Source organism: Antennarius striatus, chromosome 7, assembly GCF_040054535.1.
Source record: "Antennarius striatus isolate MH-2024 chromosome 7, ASM4005453v1, whole genome shotgun sequence".
Taxonomy (NCBI): domain Eukaryota; kingdom Metazoa; phylum Chordata; class Actinopteri; order Lophiiformes; family Antennariidae; genus Antennarius; species Antennarius striatus.
Window position 1 is genome coordinate 9766843 of NC_090782.1, and position 25556 is coordinate 9792398.

General features: G+C 39.8%; 3 protein-coding genes across 6 annotated transcripts; 2 read left to right on the plus strand and 1 right to left on the minus strand.

Moving 5' to 3' along the window:
• Positions 1-666: 666 nt before the first annotated feature.
• Positions 667-12078, minus strand: LOC137599010 (E-selectin-like). Of its 2 annotated transcripts, none has more exons than XM_068319636.1 (12): positions 11814-12078; positions 4339-4411; positions 3823-4227; positions 3629-3733; positions 3342-3533; positions 2867-3052; positions 2550-2738; positions 2244-2429; positions 1926-2132; positions 1617-1796; positions 1388-1511; positions 667-1283 (listed from the first exon to the last, which is right to left on the minus strand). In XM_068319636.1, exons 1-12 carry the CDS (start codon positions 11823-11825, stop codon positions 1223-1225), a joined length of 1920 nt encoding a protein of 639 aa, XP_068175737.1. In that variant the 5' UTR covers positions 11826-12078; the 3' UTR covers positions 667-1222. The 2 variants fall into 2 exon arrangements, with proteins under 2 accessions (XP_068175737.1, XP_068175736.1); XM_068319635.1 differs by lacking the exon at positions 11814-12078 and adding an exon at positions 4520-4630.
• si:dkey-51e6.1 lies at positions 9353-10701 on the plus strand. The gene is made up of 3 exons (XM_068319638.1): positions 9353-9567; positions 9845-9969; positions 10058-10701. The coding sequence occupies exons 1-3, from the start codon at positions 9426-9428 to the stop codon at positions 10148-10150; spliced, it is 360 nt and encodes a 119-aa protein (XP_068175739.1). The 5' UTR covers positions 9353-9425; the 3' UTR covers positions 10151-10701.
• A 219-nt stretch (positions 12079-12297) lies between the features above and the next one.
• Positions 12298-25317, plus strand: firrm (fignl1 interacting regulator of recombination and mitosis). 3 transcript variants are annotated; one of them, XM_068319204.1, is made up of 25 exons: positions 12298-12388; positions 16071-16201; positions 16463-16503; positions 16591-16679; positions 17025-17129; positions 17243-17383; positions 17592-17754; positions 17845-17929; positions 18092-18230; positions 18449-18538; positions 18655-18719; positions 18815-18963; positions 19365-19494; positions 19683-19869; positions 21248-21330; positions 21453-21504; positions 22047-22136; positions 22293-22478; positions 23001-23120; positions 23221-23316; positions 23393-23509; positions 24378-24482; positions 24572-24652; positions 24729-24875; positions 25097-25317. In XM_068319204.1, exons 2-25 carry the CDS (start codon positions 16107-16109, stop codon positions 25307-25309), a joined length of 2769 nt encoding a protein of 922 aa, XP_068175305.1. In that variant the 5' UTR covers positions 12298-12388; positions 16071-16106; the 3' UTR covers positions 25310-25317. The 3 variants fall into 3 exon arrangements, with proteins under 3 accessions (XP_068175305.1, XP_068175306.1, XP_068175304.1); XM_068319205.1 differs by lacking the exon at positions 12298-12388 and adding an exon at positions 14726-14837; XM_068319203.1 differs by lacking the exon at positions 12298-12388 and adding an exon at positions 15749-15850.
• The last annotated feature ends 239 nt before the right edge of the window (positions 25318-25556 follow it).

Sequence of the window (25556 nt, forward strand, 5' to 3'; positions counted from 1 at the left end):
AATAAATTATCTTTAAAAAGGAACATTTTGTCATTTTTCCAAATATCTGCAAATTTTTATTTGTAGAATTTTTATTATTTAATTTATTCCCTTAAGAAATTTGCAGTTAAGTTTGTTTTCACCACAGTTAACTGCACATAGCACCATGGGAGGAAATATTCCCATTAATACTTGTTTATAAATATTCTGTTTATAAGTTTCGAAACATTGTGCCATGTGAACTTAAGTATTTAACAGTTAGATGTCACAGAGAGGGCTCTCACCTTTGCTCTCTAAGATAATAGTTCTATTTTTAATGTGCTGATGCAGAAGATTTGGTGAAACAAACGATATAACCTGTAAAACTGATTACTGCAACAGAATGACCCTTCCTTCCTTGCATACTTGTCACTGTTATGCAACTATTCATCTCTTTCAAATACCAGGGGTCACAGAAACCTAGAGCTGTACTTTACATAGAAATGGTTTTTTATTGGATGCTAACAAAAACACATATTATCCTGTGTGTCTTAATGCGTTATACAGTGGTTCTAAGTCTGGCAATGACATGGGAACAGTTTGGTGTTGTCTGTAGAGTTGATGCATCAATAAATTACTTTATTTATTTAGTTTTCATTTAACACGATAAAAATTAGGCATGATGGTGGACGAAAAACACTAGTGACATACAGTAGATTGAGATTTTATTCAGATTTAATCTCCGAAGTGCTTATATACAGAAACGAACAGAAAATTAAAATGAACATTTCAAAAATATTAATCATATCTTAAATAAATAGAACATAAATACAAAAACCCTTTTGGTGAAATTATTCACAGTTGCATATCATGGAAGTCCAGTCACAATGTACACTTAAAATAGGATAAATAGAGACACTTTTCTAGCATAATCATAATCTTTAAAAAACAAAACAGACAAAAATTGTGGAACATTGTGTTCGATATAAAACTCCCATGGGGAGGAAATACATGTTTGAACACCATCAAAGAGCAAACGATGGAATTCAACAAAATCAAATAAAGCTACAAAATGTAAATATAGTTCGAAAACCTTTCTTTTCCACCTCCACTCTTCACTAATGGCTAAAATATTTCCTAATTTATACATTCATACATATACTGTATATTATTTGAAATTCTGGTTAGAATGATTGTAAATTCACATAGGGTTATGCCAAACAAATATACAACCATCCTCAATTGTCTCTGAGGAACGTGTCTTCTATATGAGGCTGTCAATGCTGTTTTTGTAGACCTGTGGGGGGATCTCAATGTCAGAGATGCTGTAAGAGAAGACAAGAGTATGAAGTTAAAAACTTGAAGAATAATAAAAAAGGACAAGTAGCTGATGATAAAAAAAAAACAAAAGATAAATCATTAATCTAACCTGCTCAGCTCAAACTTTGTGCGTTTCGGCCTCAGAAGTCGTATAATCAGAAACAGAGCAGATAATGACAGAGCGCCCCCTGCTGTTGTAGCAGCTGCAATTGCAGCAATTGGCAACTGCGGAGCTGTGGAAACATACAGAGTGAATTATTTGATATTTTTACACTCAAGGTCCAAAAATATATTATTGTATCTATATGTCTTCTAAGATGTGGTTTTTTTTGTTTTACCTTGGCAGGTGGGAATTTGTCCAGTCCAGTTACCGCGTTGATCACAGGTCAACAGCTCACGTCCCTCTAAGGTGTAATCTTGATTGCATGTGAAGGAGCATTGTGAGCTATACACTGGCTCACTGTCTGAGCAATTGATATGACCATTTTCAGGAGCCTCCAGTGATGGGCATTTCACCACTGTGGACAAAGAACAGCAATACTTTAGTTTATAGTAAAGGAGATTTAATTATAGCAACACATTCCCGACTCATTACCTAAAAACCTTTTTGCGTCACATATAGTAGAAAAATTGACATATGTGTATACCTGTGCAGGTTGGTGGTGTGGAGCTCCACTGGCCTGTATTTACACACTCCATATATAGTGCTCCCTGCAGATCATAGCCTTCATCACAGCTAAAAACGCAGGCAATGCCAAGTGGATGAGAGATTGTAGTAGAAACAGGAGATGACAGAGAAGGGCTGCAGCTGATGTGGACACTTGCTGGAATATCCGGAGCAGCACATTCTATCGCTATAAAGGAAATGATGATAAAATGTTCATTTGAAGTATAAGTAGACTAAAAATGCAGTAAGCAAAGTAAGTTTGTGTAGGTCAAAAGTTACGTGAAAATATGTTTCATACCTTTGCAGGTGGGTATAGCTGTGCTCCATTGCCCATCTTCAGCACACTGAACGATGTTTGCTCCCTGCAATGCAAAGCCAGCTTCACAGCTGAAGCTGCAATGGGAGTCAGGTCGCAGTTCGGTCAAAGGCTGGCTGCACTGGGTGATCAGGTGAGCCTCTCCCTCTGGATTATTGCATGTGATGGCTAAGAAAGGAAAATAATTTAAATATATGTTCATCACAGAAGAAAAATAAAAAACAACAAAGCTTTATTCTAGCCTCAAGACTGTAGTTGGACCAGAACAGACATGAGACGTGCCCTAACCTTCACAATGAGGAATCCTCTCATTCCACTCTGCTGATGATGTGCATGTCACCGTGCTTGGTCCCACCAGAGTGTATCCTGGGTCACAACTGAAGCTGCAGGTGTTTCCGAAGCTGAATTTCATGTCTGCATCTTCTCCACAGCTGGTAACGCCATTCTCTAGCTGCTGGAGATCAGGACACTGGACGGCTGCAAAACAGAGGGAGGAACAGACGTCAGCTAAAAGTCTTGTTAAGAACCATGTAGCTTTCCTTTCTCAAAATTAGATAATAAATAATATAAAATAATATGAAGTACAAACATAAAAGCGAACTTACCCACACAAAATGGCTGTGAGGAACTCCAGTGTCCTGTTGCTTCACATTGTAAAGTGTTAGCGTCAGTGAGAGCGTAGCCTTCAACACAGGTGAACTCACAGCTGGACCGGTAGCTGGAGGGACCCAGAGGATCTAAGCATTTCATGGATCCTCTTGTTGGATGAGCCAGTTCCTGACACTTTACCACTGTGGATAACAGCACCAACCAGAAGACCATTAGATAGATGGATGGATGGATGGATGGATGGATGGATGGATGGATGGATGGATGGATGGATGGATGGATGGATAGACATACACTACACTAACAGACACATGCAGTACTAACAGGACTTATATACTAAACTATAACTAAAAAATAAACACTATAAAATTACTGGTTCATTACTGCACGTTCTGTCACTGTGACTATACATTTAGTTGATATCAAATGTCTTTATTTCTTTTTGCAAGGTTACTATATGCTGGAACTCACATTCACACGTAGGAGGCTGCTCTGACCACTCTGCAGACGCGGTGCACGTCAGGGGTCTCGACATGTTAAGCTGGTATCCTTCCTCACAGGAATACTGGCACGACGAGTCATAGAAGAAATCTCCATATTTATGAGTACAATTTACACTTCCTTTGAGTGGGGGAGTCAGCTCCTCTTTGTTGCACTTAACAACTACCAAAAAAAAAAAAGGACAAGTAGATATCAGATCTCACCGGCAAAAACTTCAAGTGACTTAAACTTAAAACGTGTACATCAGTGTAATATACCTTGCTCACACCTCTCCCCATAGAAGCCGTCATGGCAAGCACACCTGTGGCTGTTGATAGTTTCTACACAATCCCCATGAAGGCAGGAGTCATTTTTACATGCAGCTGGTTGATAAAGAAATACTTTCAGTTAGCTTGAATAAAATATTTATTTTTACTGTTAAATCAAGAGGTCATCCCTGACGTTATCATACCTGTGTAGCACAGAGCAGTCTTCTTCTTCATACACCTCTCATCATTCCACTTGCCAGGCTCGGGGTCCCTTTTAATGTACATCTCCACACAGTCTTCATTTGCCAATGCCTTCTTCTTATTCTTCCCATTGTTGGGTTCACCCTCTGCCCAGTTAGTTGCTTCTGCCGTCAGGGTCTTGTTGGTCCCTACCCAGGTCCAGACATCATTAATCTTGCGGATTCCAATCCAGTAATAGGTGTTTCTTTTGGGAAGCCAGCTGTTGAGATGCTGAATCTCCTCCTGGTTCTGAATCGCCACCATGTCTGTGTAGTGCTCTTTGCACCAACGTCTAGCTTCACCCCAATTCATGGGCTTGGAAGAGTAGTAGTAGGACCAGCACTCCACACTAGACCACATGCACAGCACTGAGGGTGGAGGACAAATACATTATTGTTAGATAATAGGGGCAAAAAGATCGAGTTACAAAAAAATCAAACATAGAAAGAGGAGGTTATGTTTCCATATGATTTACATACTTATGCAAACAAAGCTCAAGCCAGTCAATGACATCTTAGATCCATCAGTCTGAGGTAACCCAAAGCAGAATGCCTGTGAAAATCAAGTAAAAAAGAAAGTTAGAATAAACTTATACTATAGATGCACCTGAAGCTTTTTCTATCACTAACAAAGTAGAACTATATTTAAATACATGCTCACCATTGTCAGAGGTAAATAGTAAGTGATATGTGACCTGCACAAGTATCTTATTATTAATCTACTCTCAGCAAAGTCTGCTTTGATTCTGAGCTTCATGCGCTGAGGGACTCACTTTTATGCAATCAGTTGACCTGATCCTGTATTCCGGGAAGACCAAATTACAAACGGGGCTTTCACTGGAAATACCCACATCCACACACACACACCCACACCCACACCCACACCAACACCACCTCATCCCACTGGCTCCCTTTCTCTCTGAACTTTCTCTCGCTGTGTGTGTGTGTGTGTGTGTGTGTGTGTGTGTGTGTGTGTGTGTGTGTGTGTGTGTGTGTGTGTGTGTGTGTGTGTGTGTGTGTGTGTGTGTGTGTGTGTGTGTGTGTGTGTTTGCATGAGTGCGTGTGTATACAGTATGTATCTACATACATATGTAGTACATAAATATTGTATACTGTATATATACAGTATATATATTTCATATATACTGTATATATACTGTATATATAATAATTCAATGTATCCACAAGAGGACACAAGCCAGTGTCTTATTGTACTGGTCCCAAGCCCGGATAAATACAGAGGGTTGCGTCAGGAAGGGCGTGAAACTTTTGCCAAATCAAAGATGAGAATCAAACCTATGACTTCAATACCGGATCGGTCAAGGCCCAGGTTAACAACGACCGCCATCGGTGCTGTTGACATACAGGGTACCGGTGGAAATTGGACTACTATTGATCAGAGAAAGAGAGGAGGAAAGTGTGTTCGTAGGAAGAGAGAGAAGAGGAACGTCAAGAGTATAGGACTGAGTGTAGGGACGTTGAATGTTGGAACTATGGCAGGAAAATATAGAGAGTTGGTTGATGCAGAGAAGAAAGGTAGACATACTGTGTCTCCAGGAGACCAGGTGGAAAGTTAGCAAGGCTAGAAGTTTAGGAGCAGGGTTCAAGTTGTTCTATCATGGTGTAGATAGGAAAAGAAATGGAGTAGGAGTTATCTTGAAGGAGGAGATTGTTAGGAATGTCCTGGAGGTAAAAAGAGGGTCAGATAGAGTTATGAGTCTGAAGCTAGAAATTGAAGGTGTGATGTTCAATGTTGTTAGCGGGTATGCTCCACAGCTAGAATGTGAGCTGGAGGAGAAGGAGAAATTCTGGTTGGACTTTGATGAAGTGATGCAGAGCACGCCTTGAAGTGAGAGAGTTGTCATTGGTGCAGACTTCAATGAACATGTTGGTGCAGGAAACAGAGGTGATGAGGAGGTGATGGGCAGGTTTGGTATCCAGGAGAGGAACACAGAAGGACAGATGGTAGTTGACTTTGCAAATAGGATGGAAATGGCTGTAGTGAATACTTTCTTCTAGAGGCAGGAACATAGGGTGACCTATAAGAGTGGTGGTAGGAGCACACAGGTAGACTACATCATGTGTAGACGGTGTAATCTGAAGGAGATCAGAGACTGCAAAGTAGTGGTAGGCGAGAGTGTAGCCAAACAGCATAGGATGGTTGTGTGTAGGATGACTCTGGTGGTGAGGAAGATGACGGGGGCAAAGGCAGAGCAGAAGACAAAATGGTGGAAGCTGAAAAAGGAAGAGTGTTGCATGACTTTTAGGAAGGAGTTAAGACAGGCTCTAGGTGGTCAGGAGGTGCTTCCAGATGACTGGACAACTACAGCTAATGTGATCAGGGAGACAGGTAAGAGAGTACTTGGTGTGTCATCTGGAAGGAAAGTAGATAAGGAGACTTGGTGGTGGAATGAGGAGGTACAGGAGTGTATACAGAGAAAGAGGTTAGCTAAGAAGAAGTGGGACACTGAGAGGACTGAGGAGAGTAGACAGGAGTACAGGGAGATGCAGCGTAAGGTGAAGGTAGAGGTAGCAAAGGCCAAACAAGGGACTTATGATGACATGTATGCTAGGTTGGACAGTAAGGAGGGAGAGACTGAACTATACAGGTTGGCAAGACAGAGAGACAGAGATGGGAAGGACATGCAGCAGGTTAGGGTGATTAAGGATAGGGATGGAAGTCTATTGACAGGTGCCAGTAGTGTGATGGAAAGAAGAGTACTTTGATTAGAGTTGATGAACGTGGAAAATGAGAGAGAACAAAGACTAGAAGAGGTGACTGCTGTGGACCAGGAAGTAGCAAAGATTAGTCAGGATGAAGTGAGGAGGGCATTGAAGAGGATGAAGAGTGGAAAGGCAGTCGGTCCTGATGATATACCTGTAGAGGTTTGGAAGTGTCTAGGAGAGGTGGCAGTAGAGTTTCTGACTGGGTTGTTCAAAAGGATCCTAGATAGTGAGAAGATCTCTAAGAAATAGAGGTGAATTGTGCTGGTGCCCATTTTTAAGAAGAGGAATAAAGCTGATGAGCCATACAATGAAGTTATGGGAAAGAGTAGTGGAAGCTAGACTAAGGGCAGAAGTGAGCATTTGTGAGCAGCAGTATGGTTTCATGCCAAAAACGAGTACTACAGATGCAGTATTTGCTTTGAGGATGTTGAAAGAAGTACAGAGAAGGCCAGAGGGAGCTGCATTGTGTTTTTGTAGATCTGGAGAAAGCTTATGACCGGATGCCCAGAGAGGAACTGTGGTATTGTCTGAGGAAGTCTGGAGTGGCAGAGAAATATGTTAGAGCAGTGGAGGACATGCATGAGGACTGTAAGACAGTGGTGAGGTGTGCTGTAGGTGTGACAGAGGAGTTCAAGGTGGAGGTGGGACTGCATCAGGGATCAGCTCTGAGCCCCTTCTTGTTCGCTATGGTGATGGACAGGCTGACAGACGAGGTTAGACAGGAATCTCCATGGACTATGATGTTTGCAGATGACATTGTGATCTGCAGTGAGAGCAGGGAACAGGTGGAGAAGCTAGAGAGGTGGAGGTTTGTCCTGGAAAGGAGAGGAATGAAGGTTAGCCGCAGTAAGACAGAGTACATGTGTGTGAATGAGAGGGACCCAAGTGGAAGAGTGAGGTTACAGGGAAAAGAGATCAAGAAGGTGGAGGATAAGTACTTAGGGTCAACAGTCCAGAGCAGCGGAGAGTGTGGAAAAGAGGTGAAGAAATGTGTACAGGCAGGATGGAATGGGTGGAGAAAAGTGCCGGATGTGATGTGTGATAGAAGAGTTTTAGCTAAAATGAAAGGAAAGGTGTACAAAACTGTGGTGAGACCAGCGATGTTGTTTGGTCTAGAGACAGTGTCACTGAGGAAAAGACAGGAGACAGAGCTGGAGGTAGCAGAGATGAAGATATTTTAGGTTCTCTTTGGGAGTGACTAGGATGTATAGGATCAGGAATGAGTACATCAGAGGGACAGCACATGTTAGAGGTTTTGGAGAAAAAGTCAGAGAGGCCAGACTGAGATGGTTTGGACATGTCCAGAGGAGATATAGTGAGTATATTGGTAGAAGGATGCTGAGTTTTGAACTGCAGGCAGGAGGCCTAGAGGAAGACCAAAGAGGAGGTTTATGGATGTAGTGAAAGAGGACATGAAGGTAGTTGGTGTGAGAGAAGAGGATGCAGAAGACAGGGTTAGATGGAGGCAACTGATTCGCTGCCGCGACCCCTGAAGGGAAAAGCTGAAAGGAAAAGAAGATTCAGGAAAATAATCCACATGACACTACTCACATACTGATATACATGTCAAAGAGAGATGCAACTCAGAAGGACATTTTGTCTCCTTTTCACCACATAAAAATAAATGTACAGTGTGACCTGTGACAGCATTAATTAGATTTTATTACTTTATTGCTTAAGCTTCATGAGTGACTCATGACAATGTGTATAACTTATTAATAGTTATACACATTGTGCCAATCTAAAGATTCCAATATGTTTTTCTAAGTGACGTAACAAGTCTTGTCAAGGGATGTGCGCATCAAAAGAATAGAGTGAACAAAACAATAAAATGGTGCCTAACAAAAGCATAAATAGTACTCTTGATGATTGTGACGGGAAATGTGTGGAGCCGAGGCGCCTGCTTGCTCCCTGTGTTTCTGGAACTTACAAATCACATCCTTCCTTTCTGGCAAGAGCCACTGGATAGTAGCCATTGTTTCATGACACCTCTTAACCTTGATCACTTGCCCTAAAAATTTATGTAAACTCACTAATTACAAAACAAAACCCAAGGAAGAGACTCAGTTTCATCCTTGATAAATCAATCATTCAGTCAATCAATCATTCAATCTGTCTGTCTGTCTGTCTGTCCGTCCGTCTGTCCATCCATCCATCCACCCATCCATCCATCCATCCATCCATCCATCCATCCATCCATCCATCCATCCATCCATCCATCCATCCATCCATCCATCCATTTATCTGAAAAAGGAGAAGTTATAATAATATCTGACATAATAGTAATTTGTTGAGCCACCAGAGGTTTGACTACTTGACTCCATCAAGTATGTGTTTTTGAACCTTTCCCTACATCCCAGAATCTTCATTGCTGACCAGTTGTCTTCCTGATAGACACCAGAGGAAAAGGTTTTCTTTCTAAAGGAAATGACATGTCACGCACAGAGATAAAACAATGGTCCTTTATCTTTCCTATAGTATATGCTGTATTTGTCAGTATACACTGCAGTGCACTGGTACTACTCTACAGTATATCCACTGTACTATAATGGTCAGAGCTGTTCTCGATTGCTGTCGTAGGGGGTCGCAGGTTGCAGCGTTACCTATGGAGGAGTGTGTGTGTGTGTGTGTGTGTGTGTGTGTGTGTGTGTGTGTGTGTGTGTGTGTGTGTGTGTGTGTGTGTGTGTGTGTGTGTGTGTGTGTGTGTGTGTGTGTGTGTGTATCTCTTTAAGACAGGAAAAAGATCTGCATCCAAATATGGTCATTTGAGTGAACCCGGTACATTCTCTGTTAGACCCTAGATATCGTCTCGGAAAATATTGAGACTCTATCGAGTTGCAATGGCCGACGCTCTGGCTAAATTACCGGACGTGGAGATCGATCCTGAGGGAACTTTCAAGTACATACTAGTCAGAGTAACAGTAAAAGATGGCGGCGTGCATAAAGACATAGTCCGAGGCACTAAAAGCGCAGAGTATCACAGTAAGTTGATAGCCTGCAACGGGAGGGGAAGGTTAAGTTCGTCATTTCTGCAAATGATCCGTGTTTTTACAACAACGTGTGGTTTGACAATGTGGTGCAACCTGCAAACCTGCACAATACGTACTGCACAGCCGAGGAGTAGCGACTTTACCTTAGTATATATTCACACATTACAGACAAATGCATTAGATGATGTGAGACTAATATTACATTTAAGGTACTTGAGATGGTTTCATTTTCCTGTTTAATTGGATACAATTATTTGTATTATTTACAGATCATATATTTGAGAAGGTTAGTCCAGCCTTGGAGGCCTTGGGAATGGAGTGTAAATGCCTCGGAGGAGGAAAGATTCAGCACAATAACCAAGAGAAAAAACTAAGGGTGTTTGGAGAGTCAACTGTAAGTTAATCTGACACAATTCCATTAGACTCTGAATCAAGTACTCCATAACATATCTATGTGATTATGCTTTCTCATTCATTTTCAGGCATTTGGTAAAGCAGACCATTCCGTGTCTGTAGAGAAGTTGAAAGGTGCCTTCAGTGACTATGAGATCACCTGGTCTGATGACAAAAAATGAAAGCATGTCATAAAAATGTATTTATTTATACTGATACACAGCCGAAAAACAAAAATTTAGAAATATGCAAAGACTTTGCTATAAAGCTACCATTTCTTTGAAATATACTAGTCTACATGTGTTTGTGTCTGAATTTATGAACAAAAAAAGAGACCCTCCAATTATGTTTTAGTTTGTACGTGTGATTACAGTTCTTTTGTCACACTCTTTCACCTAATTTCTACGGCTGTTTTATAAATAGGATAGAGTAATTCATTTCAAGTTTTACTTTGTATTTAGTTGACCTCTTCTGAATTGAAGCCCGGGTGCCAAGCACAACATCCTTTCAGACAGGGGAAAGCCAGTCACCAATTCATCCTGCTAATCTGAGGGAAAGTTTCTTTTTTTAAAAAAAAAAACAGTGATAAGAGAGACTTTCACTTCTCATAGTAATTGGCTTTCATTTTGTGTAACGCTGTTTGATTATCTTCAAATAAAATTCCAGTGTTGTACAAAACAATGCAATAGTAAATAAAAGCTGAAAATGACTGGGACAAAATGGCTCGAGTTCAGATTATTTTTATTATTGAAATGTGCTGTATACACTTTATATATACTGTCTATCCATCTTTATATCTACGATGCATCATCCAGCAATCTGTCTCATTGATCTCATTTCAATGTATTGAAGGCAAACGGCAACTTTCTGTGATTTGTTTGGAAACCCATACCAGCTCTCCTCCAAGGGGTTAAGTCCTCAGTAGAGGTCTATATAAACTGGTGATGAGGAGACTTGCCTAACACTCACTGCCACGTCATCCACCTAGTGTCCATCCTGCTTACTCTGGTGACATGTAATTGAATAGCCCCTTTATCTTACAGTATCAGCAACACCAATTAACAGCAGCTCTCCTCCATGAGCAGTGCACTTATTATATGGCTAGGAAAATACTGTATTTATTAACCTGGACAGTAAGGTACGAGGATATGTTAATTTCATTGGCTAGAGCAACCTATAAGAATCATTTCAAAAATTAGATATGTTATCAAACCCAGGACCACTTCTGACAAAGTTAAAGCCTTAAGACATAATTAAGCTCATTGCAGCAGTTACTAATTCTAGAGAGTAAAGAGTTAGCTAACTAAAATTTACCATAATCATTCTAAAAAAGGGCACAAATATTCTGTGACATATCAGGTTTTCAGGAGCAATAAATTTGAAGAGCAATAAATTTGTCCTGGGCCATGACAGCTCTCCAGAGTTGAGGTGTTATTATTTATATGTCAGTTTCCAAAAATTTAAAGAGCAATAAATTGTGACAGAATCAAGTCCTGACCAACTTAAAATAACTGCAAAAACATTTATATTACCTTTAACTTTGAATCTTTGAAGTTTAGACAGTTCAACAGAAAACCAATGTCCACACCATTAAGTCTTAATTGATTTAAAGTAACTGCAGAGAGATTTATACAACCCTCAATCTTTAAACCATCAAAATCTTAACAATTCAACACGAGAAAACCATTAACTCCCTCCTTTTATGAAAATTTTTTTAAGCATCAAAGGAAATATTGAAAATAATCTTTGGGCAAGGGCAGATATAACAGGTTGTAATATAAATATCAGCAATCAATAGAGTCATCAATAAGCATTTCCAAAATAGTCAATTAATACCAGCTGTACCTTATATCTCATGATGTTTGTAGAGCCAAAGAGAGGATTTGAGTGATCAAAGAGTCCTTTCAGAGATGAGGTTGATGTTTTCCTAGTCTATGCAAAAGCAGGCTGTAATCAGTTCATTATAAGAATGAATTTTTGCTGTTGAATAATTGTTCTGTGAACCTCCAATGTCATCTGCTATGACTCAAAACTTTGTATTAGAAAATAAAACTTGCTATGCATTCGCTTCTGGCAGAGTTTTTCCCCCCTCGACAATCTTCAAGGGAACCGACCCTTAATTTTCCCCTTTTGCTTATTTTATACTCCTGCTACTCCGTAGCTAAAATCACCTCCTTATGGGTGGACATTAGTCTCCCATGATTTTTAATTAATTCCTTTTTAGGCCAAGAGGCCTTAACTTTTTCCTGCTTTATCTCCTGCCTACTTGTTGTCCATATTTCAGATGTGACTTCCTCTTTTTATTGCCATACCTCAGGTACACCTGTTGCAATTGGGGTTCGGTTGAGACATACTTCTTCTTTCTATTGTGTAGGCTTGCAAAAATTCTGATGTCCTCAGCACATCTACAAGGACAAAAGGTCAAGTTCCTTTATTTTATTGTTAGTTCTTTATTCTTTTGTTTGAATTTTGTTTTGAATTGTAATCTATTATGCTAAATAAAAAAGCTTAACCCTAACAGGTAAAAATGTTAATTAACGTTAAAATAATGTCAACCTTTTATATAACATTTACTGCAATGCTTTAATCGTCACAATCTTAACACTTTAAACCCTACTGCTTAATAATGCAAAGCTTTATCATTATTATTCATAACACTTGTTTAATATACTGATTATTAATGTAAAGTTCGATCGTCTTCAACATTCTTAACACCATACTGATATCAATGCAAAGTTAAACATTTTTAACATTCTTAACACCATAGTGATTATTAATAGAGAGCTTGATCATTTTTAGGATATGCTAGTTTTGATTGATTGATTCATACTAGTATGCTAGTTGTACCATTTTTTCTGCTCTTTCTTCTCTTCCCTCTGCTCTCCCTTCCTGTGAGAGCAGAGGGATATTATATATATACTGTGTATATTTTATATATATATATATATATATATATATATATATATATATATATATATATATATATATATATATATATATATATATATATATATATATATATATATTGGAGGCGGGAGGAAGGAGGAGAACCCGGAGAGAACCCACGCAGACACGGGGAGAGCATGTATATATATAATATATATATATACATATATATTTATGCATGTATATATATCTATACATATATATGCATATATATATATATATGTGTGTGTGTGTGTGTGTGTGTGTGTGTGTTATATAATACACATATATACTAAAAAAAACTATAATTTTGATGAAAATAATGGAACTGTTGAAGTCACCAAAGTCCAACGTGATAGTATTAAAGTGTATTACACTTGAAGTGCACTTGGTCAAGGTGAAACACAGGATACTGCAGTTTCCTCTGTGGAAAGGGCAAGTGAAAATAGTTTTTCTGGAAGCAACACAAACAGAAACATCCTTTTCATCATCCTCCAATAGTTAAACCCCCATATTCCACAGGAATTTTAATGCATTTTAATGTGTAGAAAGACAAGAAGACTTATTTCTTCATCCAGATTTGAGTAACTTCCTGCAGCAACAAGCTGCAAACACCTCAGGCTGTCGGGAAACAATGTCCACTTTAACTGTAATAGTTTACTTCAATGCTTAAGATCTTATCAGTAAAACAATAGCTGACCAGCCTCCAGACACTCCATTCTATTTGTAAATCAAAGCAGAGCTAACAAAAATTCCAGATGCCTAAAGGATGAGTATCATGTTTTCCGTAACTCATTTGAATACAATGTAAAGATTACTATAAACTTTTCAGCATAACTTTATTATCCTGGGTGGTTACTCAATATTTAAAAAGTACAAACTATAGTTTGGAAAATCTTGCTAAATGAAACACAAAATAGCACTTTGGGGGTCTTAGGTCTTATTCTTGATTTTCTGCACATCTTGAATTTATATTTACAAGCACTTCCATAGAGCCTGAGTAAGGTTGCAGAGGAGATAGTCACTAGACTGTACTTACTGTTTTTACAAACATTTTATCAAAGCATCTTTTTAAAAATGATAAAGGGTACTACAGATGCAGTATTTACTTTGAGGATGTTGATAGAGAAGTACAGAGAAGGCCAAACTGAGCTGCATTGTGTTTTTGTAGATCTGGAGAAAGCTTATGACAGGGTGCCCAGAGAGGAACTGTGGTATTGTCTGAGGACGTCTGAAGCATGTTAGAACGGTGCAGGACATGTTATGAGGACTGTAAGACAGTGGTGAGGTGTGCTGTAGGTGTGACAGAGGAGTTCAAGGTGGAGGTGGGACTGCATCAGGGATCAGCTCTGAGCCCCTTCTTGTTTGCTATGGTGATGGACAGGCTGACAGACGAGGTTAAACAGGAATCTCCATGGACTATGATGTTTGCAGATGACATTGTGATCTGCAGTGAGGGCAGGGAAGAGGTGGAGGTTTGTCCTGGAAAGGAGAGGAATGAAGGTTAGCCGCAGTAAGACAGAGTACATGTGTGTGAATGAGAGGGACCCAAGTGGAAGAGTGAGGTTACAGGGAGAAGAGATCAAGAAGGTGGAGGATTTTAAGTACTTAGGGTCAACAGTCCAGAGCAGCGGAGAGTATGGAAAAGAGGTGAAGAAGCATGTACAGGCAGGATGGAACGGGTGGAGGAAAGTGTCAGGTGTGATGTGTGATAGAAGAGTTTCAGCTAAAATGAAAGGAAAGGTGTACAAAACTGTGGTGAGACCAGCGATGTTGTTTGGTCTAGAGACAGTGTCACTGAGGAAAAGACAGGAGACAGAGCTGGAGGTAGCAGAGATGAAGATGCTGAGGTTCTCTTTGGGAGGGACCAGGAAGGATAGGATAGTACTTTGGGAAGAACCCAGAAGAGCCATCTTGAAAATTGGGTACTGCATATCATTTAGGGTAAAATGATCATAATTAGTGGATTCATAATATTGATATTTTAAAAATGTTTCAACCTCAATTGTTTGTGTGATGCCATGAAATTTAATGTAATTCTACAATATTTTAATGCAATTTTCACTGTACATATTTTAAAAGAATGGCGGCACGGTGGCGCAGTGGTTAGCGCTGCTGCCTCACATCACGGCGGACCCGGGTTCGAGTCCCGCTCTGTGCGGAGTTCGCATGCTCTCCCCGTGTCTGCGTGGGTTCTCTCCGGGTTCTCCGGCTTCCTCCCACCTCCAAAAGCATGCACTTCAGGTTAATTGGCCGGTCCCAAATTGACTATAGGAGTGAGTGTGTGTGTGAATGCTTGTTTGTTTCTGTGTGGCTCTGCGGTACACTGGCGTCGTGCCCGGAGTGTCCCCCGCCTCACGCCCTGAGACTGCCAGGATAGGCACTGGCTACCCCGCGACCTGCGTTAGCGGATTAAGCGGGTTGGAAAATGAATGAATGAATATTTTAAAAGAAGTTAATTTTATTTTTCGGTTTAAGCATTTAAAATTCATTAAATAGAACACATTACCCACATTGGATATTTAACGTAACAGTTTTTAGTATAAATTTGAATAATGTTCATACACATTTGAGGACTACATACAAATAATAATAATAATAATAATAATGCAAATACAGTAGTACGCGTCACCACTCATCTCTTCGTTTTAGCTTGTTCCAATGATGGTTGCTATTTTCAGCAATGTATCAACATATACTGTTCTTATTGGTTAAAACGTTTGTGTTTAACATTTCAACCAATCGGAAAGAGGTCTAATGACAACCTCACTTACTACGTCATATCCGAGTCAAACAACGGCGCGCGGTATGTTTTTCCCATACGGTAGTTTAAAGCTTTCATAGTAGTGTTCTATGTTTTAATTGTTAGCGAAAATGTGGCATTAAAAGGAGCTAACTCGCGAAATATTATTGTGATTTTCATGTTTATAAAGAGAAAACACGTTGTTGCATTGACGGTAGGAAACAGCCCGTATTATCCAACATAACATTGACGAGCTGCCGAAGTACAGGTTACCTCTCTGAAAACATACTGTAGCATTAAGCTAACGTTTGTCTCGCTGGTCTAAACATTTGTTTTTCTATACCACATATTGATCAGGTTTTTGGGCTAAACTACTGGTGAATGTGTTTTGCTCTGAGACTCACACATTAGCACTTGTTTCTAAAAATTCCCAGCTTTAGGACAACTGACCGTCACTGGTGGATGTCGTCATGTCCCAGACCAACTCCTCTCTCCTAGACGAGGTGGTGCAGTGGAGTCAGGAAACCTGCCGTCTGAAGCTCAAGTCTGTCCTGCCCAAGCTCACCATATCCTTTCAAACCCAAATCAGCGTCTTTCCTGTTTTCTAACCAGATTCAGACAGTCCACAGAGATTCCAGTCTCCTTAAGTTTTTAAACATCACAAGATTGGAGAAATTTTAGAAAAATGGGGTTATGTTTAAGATTAGGTCTGTAATTTAAAATGCTTAATATCTATATAATTACAATTTTAATGAGATGTCAGATGTGTACATATTTTAGTCCACCGTTATTATTTCCATAATGTTGTTTTCCTTGACACAACATACTCTCTGCATCATGAGTCTGAGAGTTGGGATGATAATATTCGTAAGTTAACAATCTAAGTTATAAATGAACAATTCAGTGGTTTTAGTATGCTGTGTGAACCCTCTTAAAAACATACCATCCCTGCAGGTATCCTGAAGATAATTACAGACATGTTTCTTCCTCACATTGGTTTGTCAGAGCTGGAAGAGGAGTGCTTCTCCAAGATTTTGCCAAAGGTGCGCTGCATGAACACATATTGTGTTGACGATCTATTATGCAAATACCTTCAAGAACATTATCAGTTACAGGTCGTGGGGAGAATCCTAAATGAGAATCGTGGTATCAAAACCTAAGGCCATTGGATATTTTGAACAGCGTGACATTTTACTATTCAATCTACTATCTTTTCAGTTATAACAAGATCAGTTGTCACTTGGAGTGAAGACATTAGTAAACTTTGTTTAGAGACTTGTTCTTGAGTGATCATAGGGTTTGTTGATAGATTTATTTTTGTACTGGAAACTGAGGCTTTACGTTTCCCTTAAAGCACATGCACCTGTCTTTATCACAATTGCTTGCAGGCTGTGACAGTGTTTAACGGCATGATGAAAGAAATCTTGAACCAAGTTGGAGGGCTGTCGAGTCAAAACAGTGAACTCTGTTCCTTGATAAGGGACATTCTACAGGTGGTATTCTTCTTCTTTTAAAATGATCACCTGACATTTATATTATATTTGTTGAAAAACATTCTAACTTTGTTATTAAAAATATTTTGACAAGATCCTGCTGTCTGTTTCAGGCTTTGATGCAAATAATTGATGCGTTGTCCAGTTGTGTGCGACATGTAGGTTCATTTGAGGACGCACCTGAACTAGATGCTATTCGCTCATTACCAACTTATATTCTAAGGATCCTGAGGGAAACCTTTCAACACTGCAAGGTATTTCAATATATGTGTACATATATGTGTGTGTGTGTGTGTGTGTGTGTGTGTGTGTGTGTGTGTGTGTGTGTGTGTGTGTGTGTGTGTGTGTGTGTGTGTGTGTGTGTGTGTGTGTGTGTGTGTGTGTGTGTGTGTGTGTGTGTGTGTGGAGAGAGAGACAACCACACATACAGTGTATATATATTTGTATGTGTTTTGTTGTCAGGACAGTGAGGTGGTTTACTGTGGCCGTCTGTCCCTGGTGGCTGACTTACTTCAGGGACTCTTCAAGGAGGCGTACAGCCTCCAGAAGAGTCTGTTGGAGCTTCTGGACAGAATCTCCCTCACCAGCAGTGCTTCAGATGAGGATGTCTCTGATATTGTTACAGGTTTGTGTTTGTGTGTTGTCTATTTTACAAGGCATTTTTGTTCAGACTTGAGAGTCATTTTCAACTGACTTATGTTATTTTCTTCCCTAGTGATTCACAATTTGCTGGATATCTGCCTTATCATCTCCAATCTGGACATAGCACTGCATGCGAATACATGGAAATTTCTTATCAAGTCAGTACAGTTGGCACTGAACATACTGTACTTACTGATTTTACATCTGATTTTATAATGTTATACCATCTAGCATACTAGATGAGCAGCTTCTTCTTAAGTGTTGCTTGTTAATTTGTTTCACTGGGAGCCTTATTTTAAAGGTTTTTTTTCTTTATTTAGACAAAGTCTAAAGTACCAGTCCTTGCTTGAAGACCGTCTACATCACGGTGAAATCATCAACAGCCTGTGTGACAATTTGCTGGCCTCGTTTCACAACTGTGTGGAGCTGACTGAACAGATTAAACATGCTGGTCTTCAGGTAGGAAGTCTCTGAGTGATTGAAGGATACATGAGAAAGAAACATTAATAATAGTTTGTCTTAAGAATCACAGTAGTGGGTATTCATGTGTTAGTTACTGTTTATTGTGTACATAGGTGCTGCTGTTCTTATTTTGTATAATTATTTTTGTGTGATAAACCCCTTTGTTTACATAGACTAGTTTGTAAGCTTGTATTAAGGCTCTTGTTCTTTTAAAGGAGACAACACAAAGCCCAGAATACAAGCTGTTCCAGAAAACAGCCAAGATGTGCAGATTTTTTGCCAACACAATGGTTCATTATATAAAGGTACAAAAATAATGCTCTCCCAACCCTAATGACTCTATAAAAGCTCGTTTCCATCTCTGTCTGTCAAAATTCAAATCAGTTCAACTTACAGCTGTCATTTTTCATCCATTGAATAGGAATTCAAAATTTTCCTGACAAAGTATTGTAGCTGTTTTCACCAGGTCTACCTCAAGATCATCAGGTGTGTGGTTTAAAGAAGCAAATTCACTCTGCAGTTTGTCTTTTGAGATGATTATTATTGAACAGTGCAGCAAAAAACATTGTCATGTCTTTCAGTAAGTTCCCTCCTAGCATTCATGCTCCAACACTGCCTTCAGCGCTTTCTGAGGAGCTGAATGCAGCCGCTCTGGTTCCCATGGAGGCCTTCCTCCTTCAGTTGCTGCCTCTACGGCCTTTCGCTGAAGTTGTCCTGCAGGAGGACCTGCGTGAGTTTAAATCTTTTTTCTCCTTCTGTGGAAGGGTGTATGTACTTGTATAGAGTGCAGTTTATTCTTCACCACTTCTCCCCTCTGTGAGTAAACTACTAATTCAGAGTCAATAAGCATCCGAATATACAGTTGTTTCAATATATCCATCTGTTCAGACAGGTGAATTTAATTACTATAATAATCAGTGTGTAGTTTGATGCAGGAAACTTTTAGGAGACTTTGAGACACCTGCTTACTCCCCTACTTCTACTCAACTGAAGACTTGCATCTCTGACAAGTGTTTTCCTTAAGAAATTTTTCTAACCACTGGAACGTAAAAAGAATGCTGGCATCATGTTTAGCTGCTGACATTTAAATATGTAACATAGAACTTAAGAATGACCCTTGTTTGTCTGCAGGGTTAAGTCCTGAACATCAGCTACCTCAGTGCCTTTTGCTTGTTAAAGTCTTGGATCAGCTCTCGTCCCAGCCAGAGGACGTGTTGCAGCTTTGGTACACTGGCAGCCAGTTCTCAGAAGACTCTCCCCGGTAATAAGTAGACATTTTCTTGTTGTCATCAACAACCAATAGTTTGGTTTTTATTAAATTTTGTTAACATTGCTTGATTGCTGGAAGGTTTTATAGTTTTCTTACAACTTTGATTGTGAAGGAATATGGAGTTTCAAAGTGTGCAGCAATTAAAATACTTTTTTGTGTGTGTGCTTTTGTGTTTCTAGGCTTCCTTTGTACAAGGCCTTGTTTGCTAGTTTTAAGCGCTGTCATAGTGAGAGACAGATACCTGTGCTGTTGCCAGGGGTGATGATGAAGGGTCAGGCTCAGGTCCTGGTCACTCTTCACCAACATGTGTGTGTGCATCTTAGTGCCAGTGTGGCTGCTCTTCCTCCACTAAACTTCTCAGTGTTGGTGAGATCAATACACAAAACCACACACAGTATCACAAGTAGCTGTAATGCAATTAGTAATGATTTCTGTTTAATATTTCAGACACAAAATGTAATTTTTTTCACTGTCCCTGAGTCTAAAGATATTTTTAATTCTGTTAGTACTTTTTAGGAATGTACACAGGAACCCATTTGTTTCACAGAGACGAGCAGCTAGAGGTTACGTGAACCAATTCAATTTTGGTGGACAAATTCACCGTAACATTATTATGGCACAGCTCAAAAAGTAATACAATAACGATGACAAATACATATACCTGTAGACTAATATCAAATGAGATAAAGTAATAACATTTTCTATGCAAACAGTCCACGATCAACTTTACTACGTCATCATGAGGTTCAGCAAAAACAGAGGGAAAGAGTCTGATCATATTTCACATGTCTTTTGATACTAGAAATTATTCACTGAAATGACTAATGAGTCAATCAAGACAAAAACAATACATATACAGTATAATACCATGAGTGAAGAGACAGAGATGCGACCTGAAACTGAAGGTTTTGGTAGAGACAAACATTGATAGGATGGTAATTGCCATTTTCATGGAGAAAACAAGGGATGAGAATTTGGTTTGAAAAGTTACCGGTAATTCTACTTTTCATGGACCTTTATGTTCTGCAGTTTTATCACCAGGTGACTGTAATCTCCCAATGTATAAAGATTTGTGTAATTTTTTCTTTAAATAAAGTAGTTGAAGGCATAAATGACAGAACCTGCAATGAGGATGTGTCTTTGACCCATTTGTCGAGTCTCATGTAGACCTTACCTGATCTTGAAGACAACTGAAAATGAGTTTTGCTATGAGTTTCATTGTATTACTTTCTTAAAATTGATAACTCAGATTCTCTTCAATTCAAAACTTATTATATGCTGGAAAGTGTCCACTATTGGTTTATCACAAAAACTCTGTATTCATATTAGTAAATATTTTGTCACATTGGCCAAAAGAAATGGTATGGCATTAGCAACAGTAGACTAATGCTAATATTATCAAAGGTGCCCGAGTAGTCCTTAATGGATCCTGGGACAATATTTGTGTTTTTGTTCTGATTTGTGGTTTGGACAGTGACATTTTTGAGACCCACTTTATTTACTGGAAATAGATACTGCAGTGAAAACGAAAGTGGTTGGACTTCAGCTTTAAGTCATTTGTTTGAACTACCTTATCACAGTCTGGCTGTTAGTTTTGATTCAGTTCAGGATTTCCTGCCATTTAATTATCTTCCATTTTCCCTGTTTATAACTTTATTTCTTGTTTTTTGTCCATCTGTTTGATGTTTCTTCCATCTACAACCACTCTTCTCGGGCTTCCCCTCTTTTTATCTCTCTTGATCAGGAGCGTTGTCTGCTTGAAGCTGTGCTGCAGCCTGATACTCAGACAGCTCTACTGGCTACAGATGTGTGGTGTTTTACAGCAAGGTGAGAGCAAAACCAGCATACAGTGTATTTTTATTTCTGGTGATACGTCTTACACTGTCATGTCACACTGGTACATTTGTGACACATTTTCCTCTTCCTGAGTCTGCTGTCTTTGCTTGCAGATATGGGACAGCAGAACTTTGTCTACATCACGTCCTTTTCATAGCTCAGCTGGTAGGTAGAGACCAGGAAAACACATGACACAGTTGAAAATTCCTTTTCAGGTTTTGTTTTATTATATCTGTTAAAATCCATTTCAGACTTCAATGTGGAATATTAAAGATTGTCGGCAGCCCCTTATAATTTTGAGTTGTTATACTTTGCTGACATTGCTTAGAGAACCTTATTTGAACTTCTGAAATCTGGAGTGATAGACACCACAAGATCTTGGCTGTGTTCCCATTTATGACATCTTTCAGAACACTTTCTAAAATAACTAAATCTCTCTATGGGGTCATTTATTAGTTTGTGGTCCACTCTGGTTTCTGTGGAGCCCCAACAAAGGCGATGACTGGTGCTGTTTCGGCCACATTTCATGACCTATTATGTCACTGAATCCCACTTATTTTCACACACTTTCCCTGCTGATCCTCTCTCCCTCAGTTCTTCACCTGTCTTCTGCCCCGATGTCCCACTGATTGTGCTCCTCCTGGGATTTCACAGTGACACAGCCACTGCTCCTCACCTCCCTTCTACTTATCTGTCTCCTCCTTTAGGTCAAAGCTTGCACTGCTGAGTGTTACCAGTCGGTCCACCTGGGCCTGCTGCTCAAACGCATGGTTTTCTTCATGACACCAGTCCACCAGGTTAGAAGCCCTAGTAGCTGAAATTACTCAAGTTTACTCAACTTTGATATTGGTGGTGTAGAGTTGAAGTCCTGGGTGTGGTACATGATATTATTTCTGCTCATGAAACCTTTTAGTTGAGTAAGATTACATTTCTTAATACAAAATGGTTTCCAGATGGAGCTGGTGGAGCGTTTCTCACCCTCTGAGAGTGAAAACCTTCGAGTGTGGCAAAATGTTCTCCTCAGAGCCCTTTCACAAGATGCTCGTCACCGTGTGGAGACAGACATCTTAGGCCTAACTCAAAAAGCTCTGATCAACTGGCAGAATGGAGGGTGCAAACTAGGAGAAGTGAGCAACGTGGTGAGGACACCCTGGCTTGTGGCTTTTAGCATGATGCAACAGTGTGTGTGAAATGTTTGTGAAATATCGCTGCTTTTACACAATATCACCAGTTTGTTTGTAGAGTTGTTGGATTGGTTAGGTTGACAAGATTGTGCAAAGACAGAAGTAACAACTTCCACAATTTTTCTTTATTTGTCCAATCATTAGATTTTATGATTTTAAAATTTAGACTTTCTACAAATATTACAAGCTTCTGAAATTTTGCAAATCAATCAGTATTATTTGAATTTCTTTGTAAAAATGCTCCATCCTTTCATTCACCTTAACCCAATAGTCAATTGCCCAATAAAGGGTTAACAGTGATTTAAATGCAATGCAAACATACAAGGATTTTCAAAATGTGCTCATGTTCTTCAGCTGCTACTATGAAATTCTTTATAGAAATGGTTCAATCTTATGAAAAAACAATGCAGAAGCAGAATGGAGACGTTTGAATGGAGAAAAAGTCATTTGGTCAATCGAAGTGTGTTCTGTGTCCAGAACCTGGTTCTGTTTTCCCTCCTGGTAGTGGTTCAAGGCCAGACGTCCCCTGATGAACAGTTAGTGTCATCTGCAATGAGAATTGTCATGCAGCTGTGGTTACAAATGATACCACAACAGGTGAGACTTCAGAGCGCGCACACACACACGAACACGGCGCACACTGACACGATGTTGTGTAAATGCATAACAATTATCCATGTAACCTGTCCGGCTCCAGGTGCAGATCCATCCTGTCCTACAGTGTTCTCTGCAGCTGCTCCTTTCAATATCAGCTGTTTTAGTGAAAAACATGGAGCAACAAGTTATTCTTCAGGTACACAGTTAGTGCCCCGTTAGATTTACACGACTGAAAGGTATAATACACTTTTCTTATTGTCTATGTGTTTCAGGCTCTGCTGTGTGTGGATTCGGTGCTGTCTCAGGGATGTGCAGAGACCCAGGTGGTGCTGGCTGCTCTCGATTTCCTCTCCTCCTTAGGGAAGATCTTTATTCCCTCCGAGAGCCAGGTAATCCACACTATCATACATTTGATGTGTCTGTACTACTTGTTGCTTCAGGTCAGTGTCTATGGGTGCTCCTTGTTGTCTTGCTGTTAACATCTTTGTCCATGACCGACCCTAGAAAGAATTCTAATTTAGAAACATTTGGTAGTGGTTTTTATCATCTGCTCTTGTGGCTGTGAATCTTAGTTGTTTATCAGTTTAGTAGCTTTACAACAGCTTCTGTTTCATGTACTCAATGACAGTATTGTTGTGTATTTGTTCGTGCTTTTTGAAACTTCGCCTTGATGAGTGATATTAAATCGTCAATATTTCTGATGTTTCATAGAATACTGTAAATCGATTAGAGGGGCAGCAGTGGCAAAGCGGGCGGTAGAGCGGGTCGTCCAATGATCCAAGATCAGCGGTTCGATTCCCACTCCAGCCCAGTCACCTCGGAGTGTGAGCTGACAGTGGGAGGTGTCAGCTCACCTCCGGAGCCCTGCCGAGGCGCCCTTGAGCAAGGCGCCATACCGCTTTACAAGTTGCTCATTAGGGCGCACCACACAGGAGCTTCCCGACGCTCAAACCTCCCCCACACTGCATGCCTACAGGCCTCTTAAGTGTGTGTGTTACGGGCCTGTACACACTATATACAGTATACATATATATGCATGTCAAATAACTGACAGTGTGAAAGAGTGTGGTACTAACTAATTTCCCTTCAGGGATCAATATAGTATATAAAATAAAAAATAAATAAGATTAAAGAAAGTGGCAGTGAAGATGTCTAACCAGCCACCTCCAGCAGCTGACCTCATTGGGGTGTTGGGCACCCAACTGGTGACCTTTCTCAGAATTTCTCTTTCACACCAATTTTTGTTTTGTTTTCCAGAGTCAAATTTTGCCAAAGTTAAGCAGCCTGTTTGGAGTCCTGTTATCTCACAAGTCATGGCTGATACATCAGCACGCCCTGGAGGCCTTTTCTCAATTTGCAGAGGTACAGCAGACACTCAAATGAGGTTGATATGTCAGATACACGTAATGCTTAATGTGTTTCATCAACGTAACATGACTTTTGTATTTAAGTTGACAAATCATGAAGAGGTGATTTCCCAAAGTTTGTGTGACGGCAGTACCAAGACAAAAGTGGTCAGCTATCTTAGCAAGGTAATGGACGGCTACATGCTGTTACAAATGTTAACTTTGAATGAAACAGATGGATGTAACATGCATTTCCTTGTAGACTGTGAATACACAGGAAGATACAGACTCACAGCTACAGAGGCTGAAGCTAGAGTCAGCAGTGATCGAGCAGCACAATGCAAGGCTGGAGAGCATGGAAGAAAATGATTTGAACAAACAGTCTTGTGATGCTGAGGCAGACTCAGAGGTTAGTGATGTCGTCCAATTATTCCATCTCCCTTTCCTAACATTTTGTTGGTCATCACTGGGAAGTGGTGTATTTATTTAAGAAATATAAGTATTCAGTAAAATTTACAAAATCATTTTTTCAGCAAGTCAAAATTCTGTTGACTTTTACATCAGATATTGTGCTTGTTTGTTCTGGTTGAAGAGAAGATTTAATTCACAGATATTTTCCATCCCTCTCAGCCTTGCCCAAAGAGAGCGCGGCAGGAGGCCGGATTTGAGGAGGAATACAACCGCTACATCCAGACGGCTGAGAGCGCTTTGAAAGCCCTTCAGGCCCTCATGGAGAGGGAGGTCAGCAGTGGAACACCACCTCCTCCACAGTGGCTGGAGTCCAGACTGCAGGAGCTACAAAGTCTGATTACACAAATCAATGTTGCCAGACACACAACTTAGCAGCTCCACTTTTACAGCTCCAGATTTACTTTTTGTACAGTAAAATGAGTTTATCACCGTTTTGTGCTTTGTCCTCATTTTAAAGTTTTGTAGTTGGCATTAATTGCCATGTATATTAAACTTATATGAATATAAAGAATTGCTTTTTTTTATTTGTGCCATTGTGAATCAGTGCCTAATTTATTGCTCATTACTAAAATTGGCCTGAGTTTCTTTCTGCTTGTTTTATAAAAATCTTGGTGTGAGT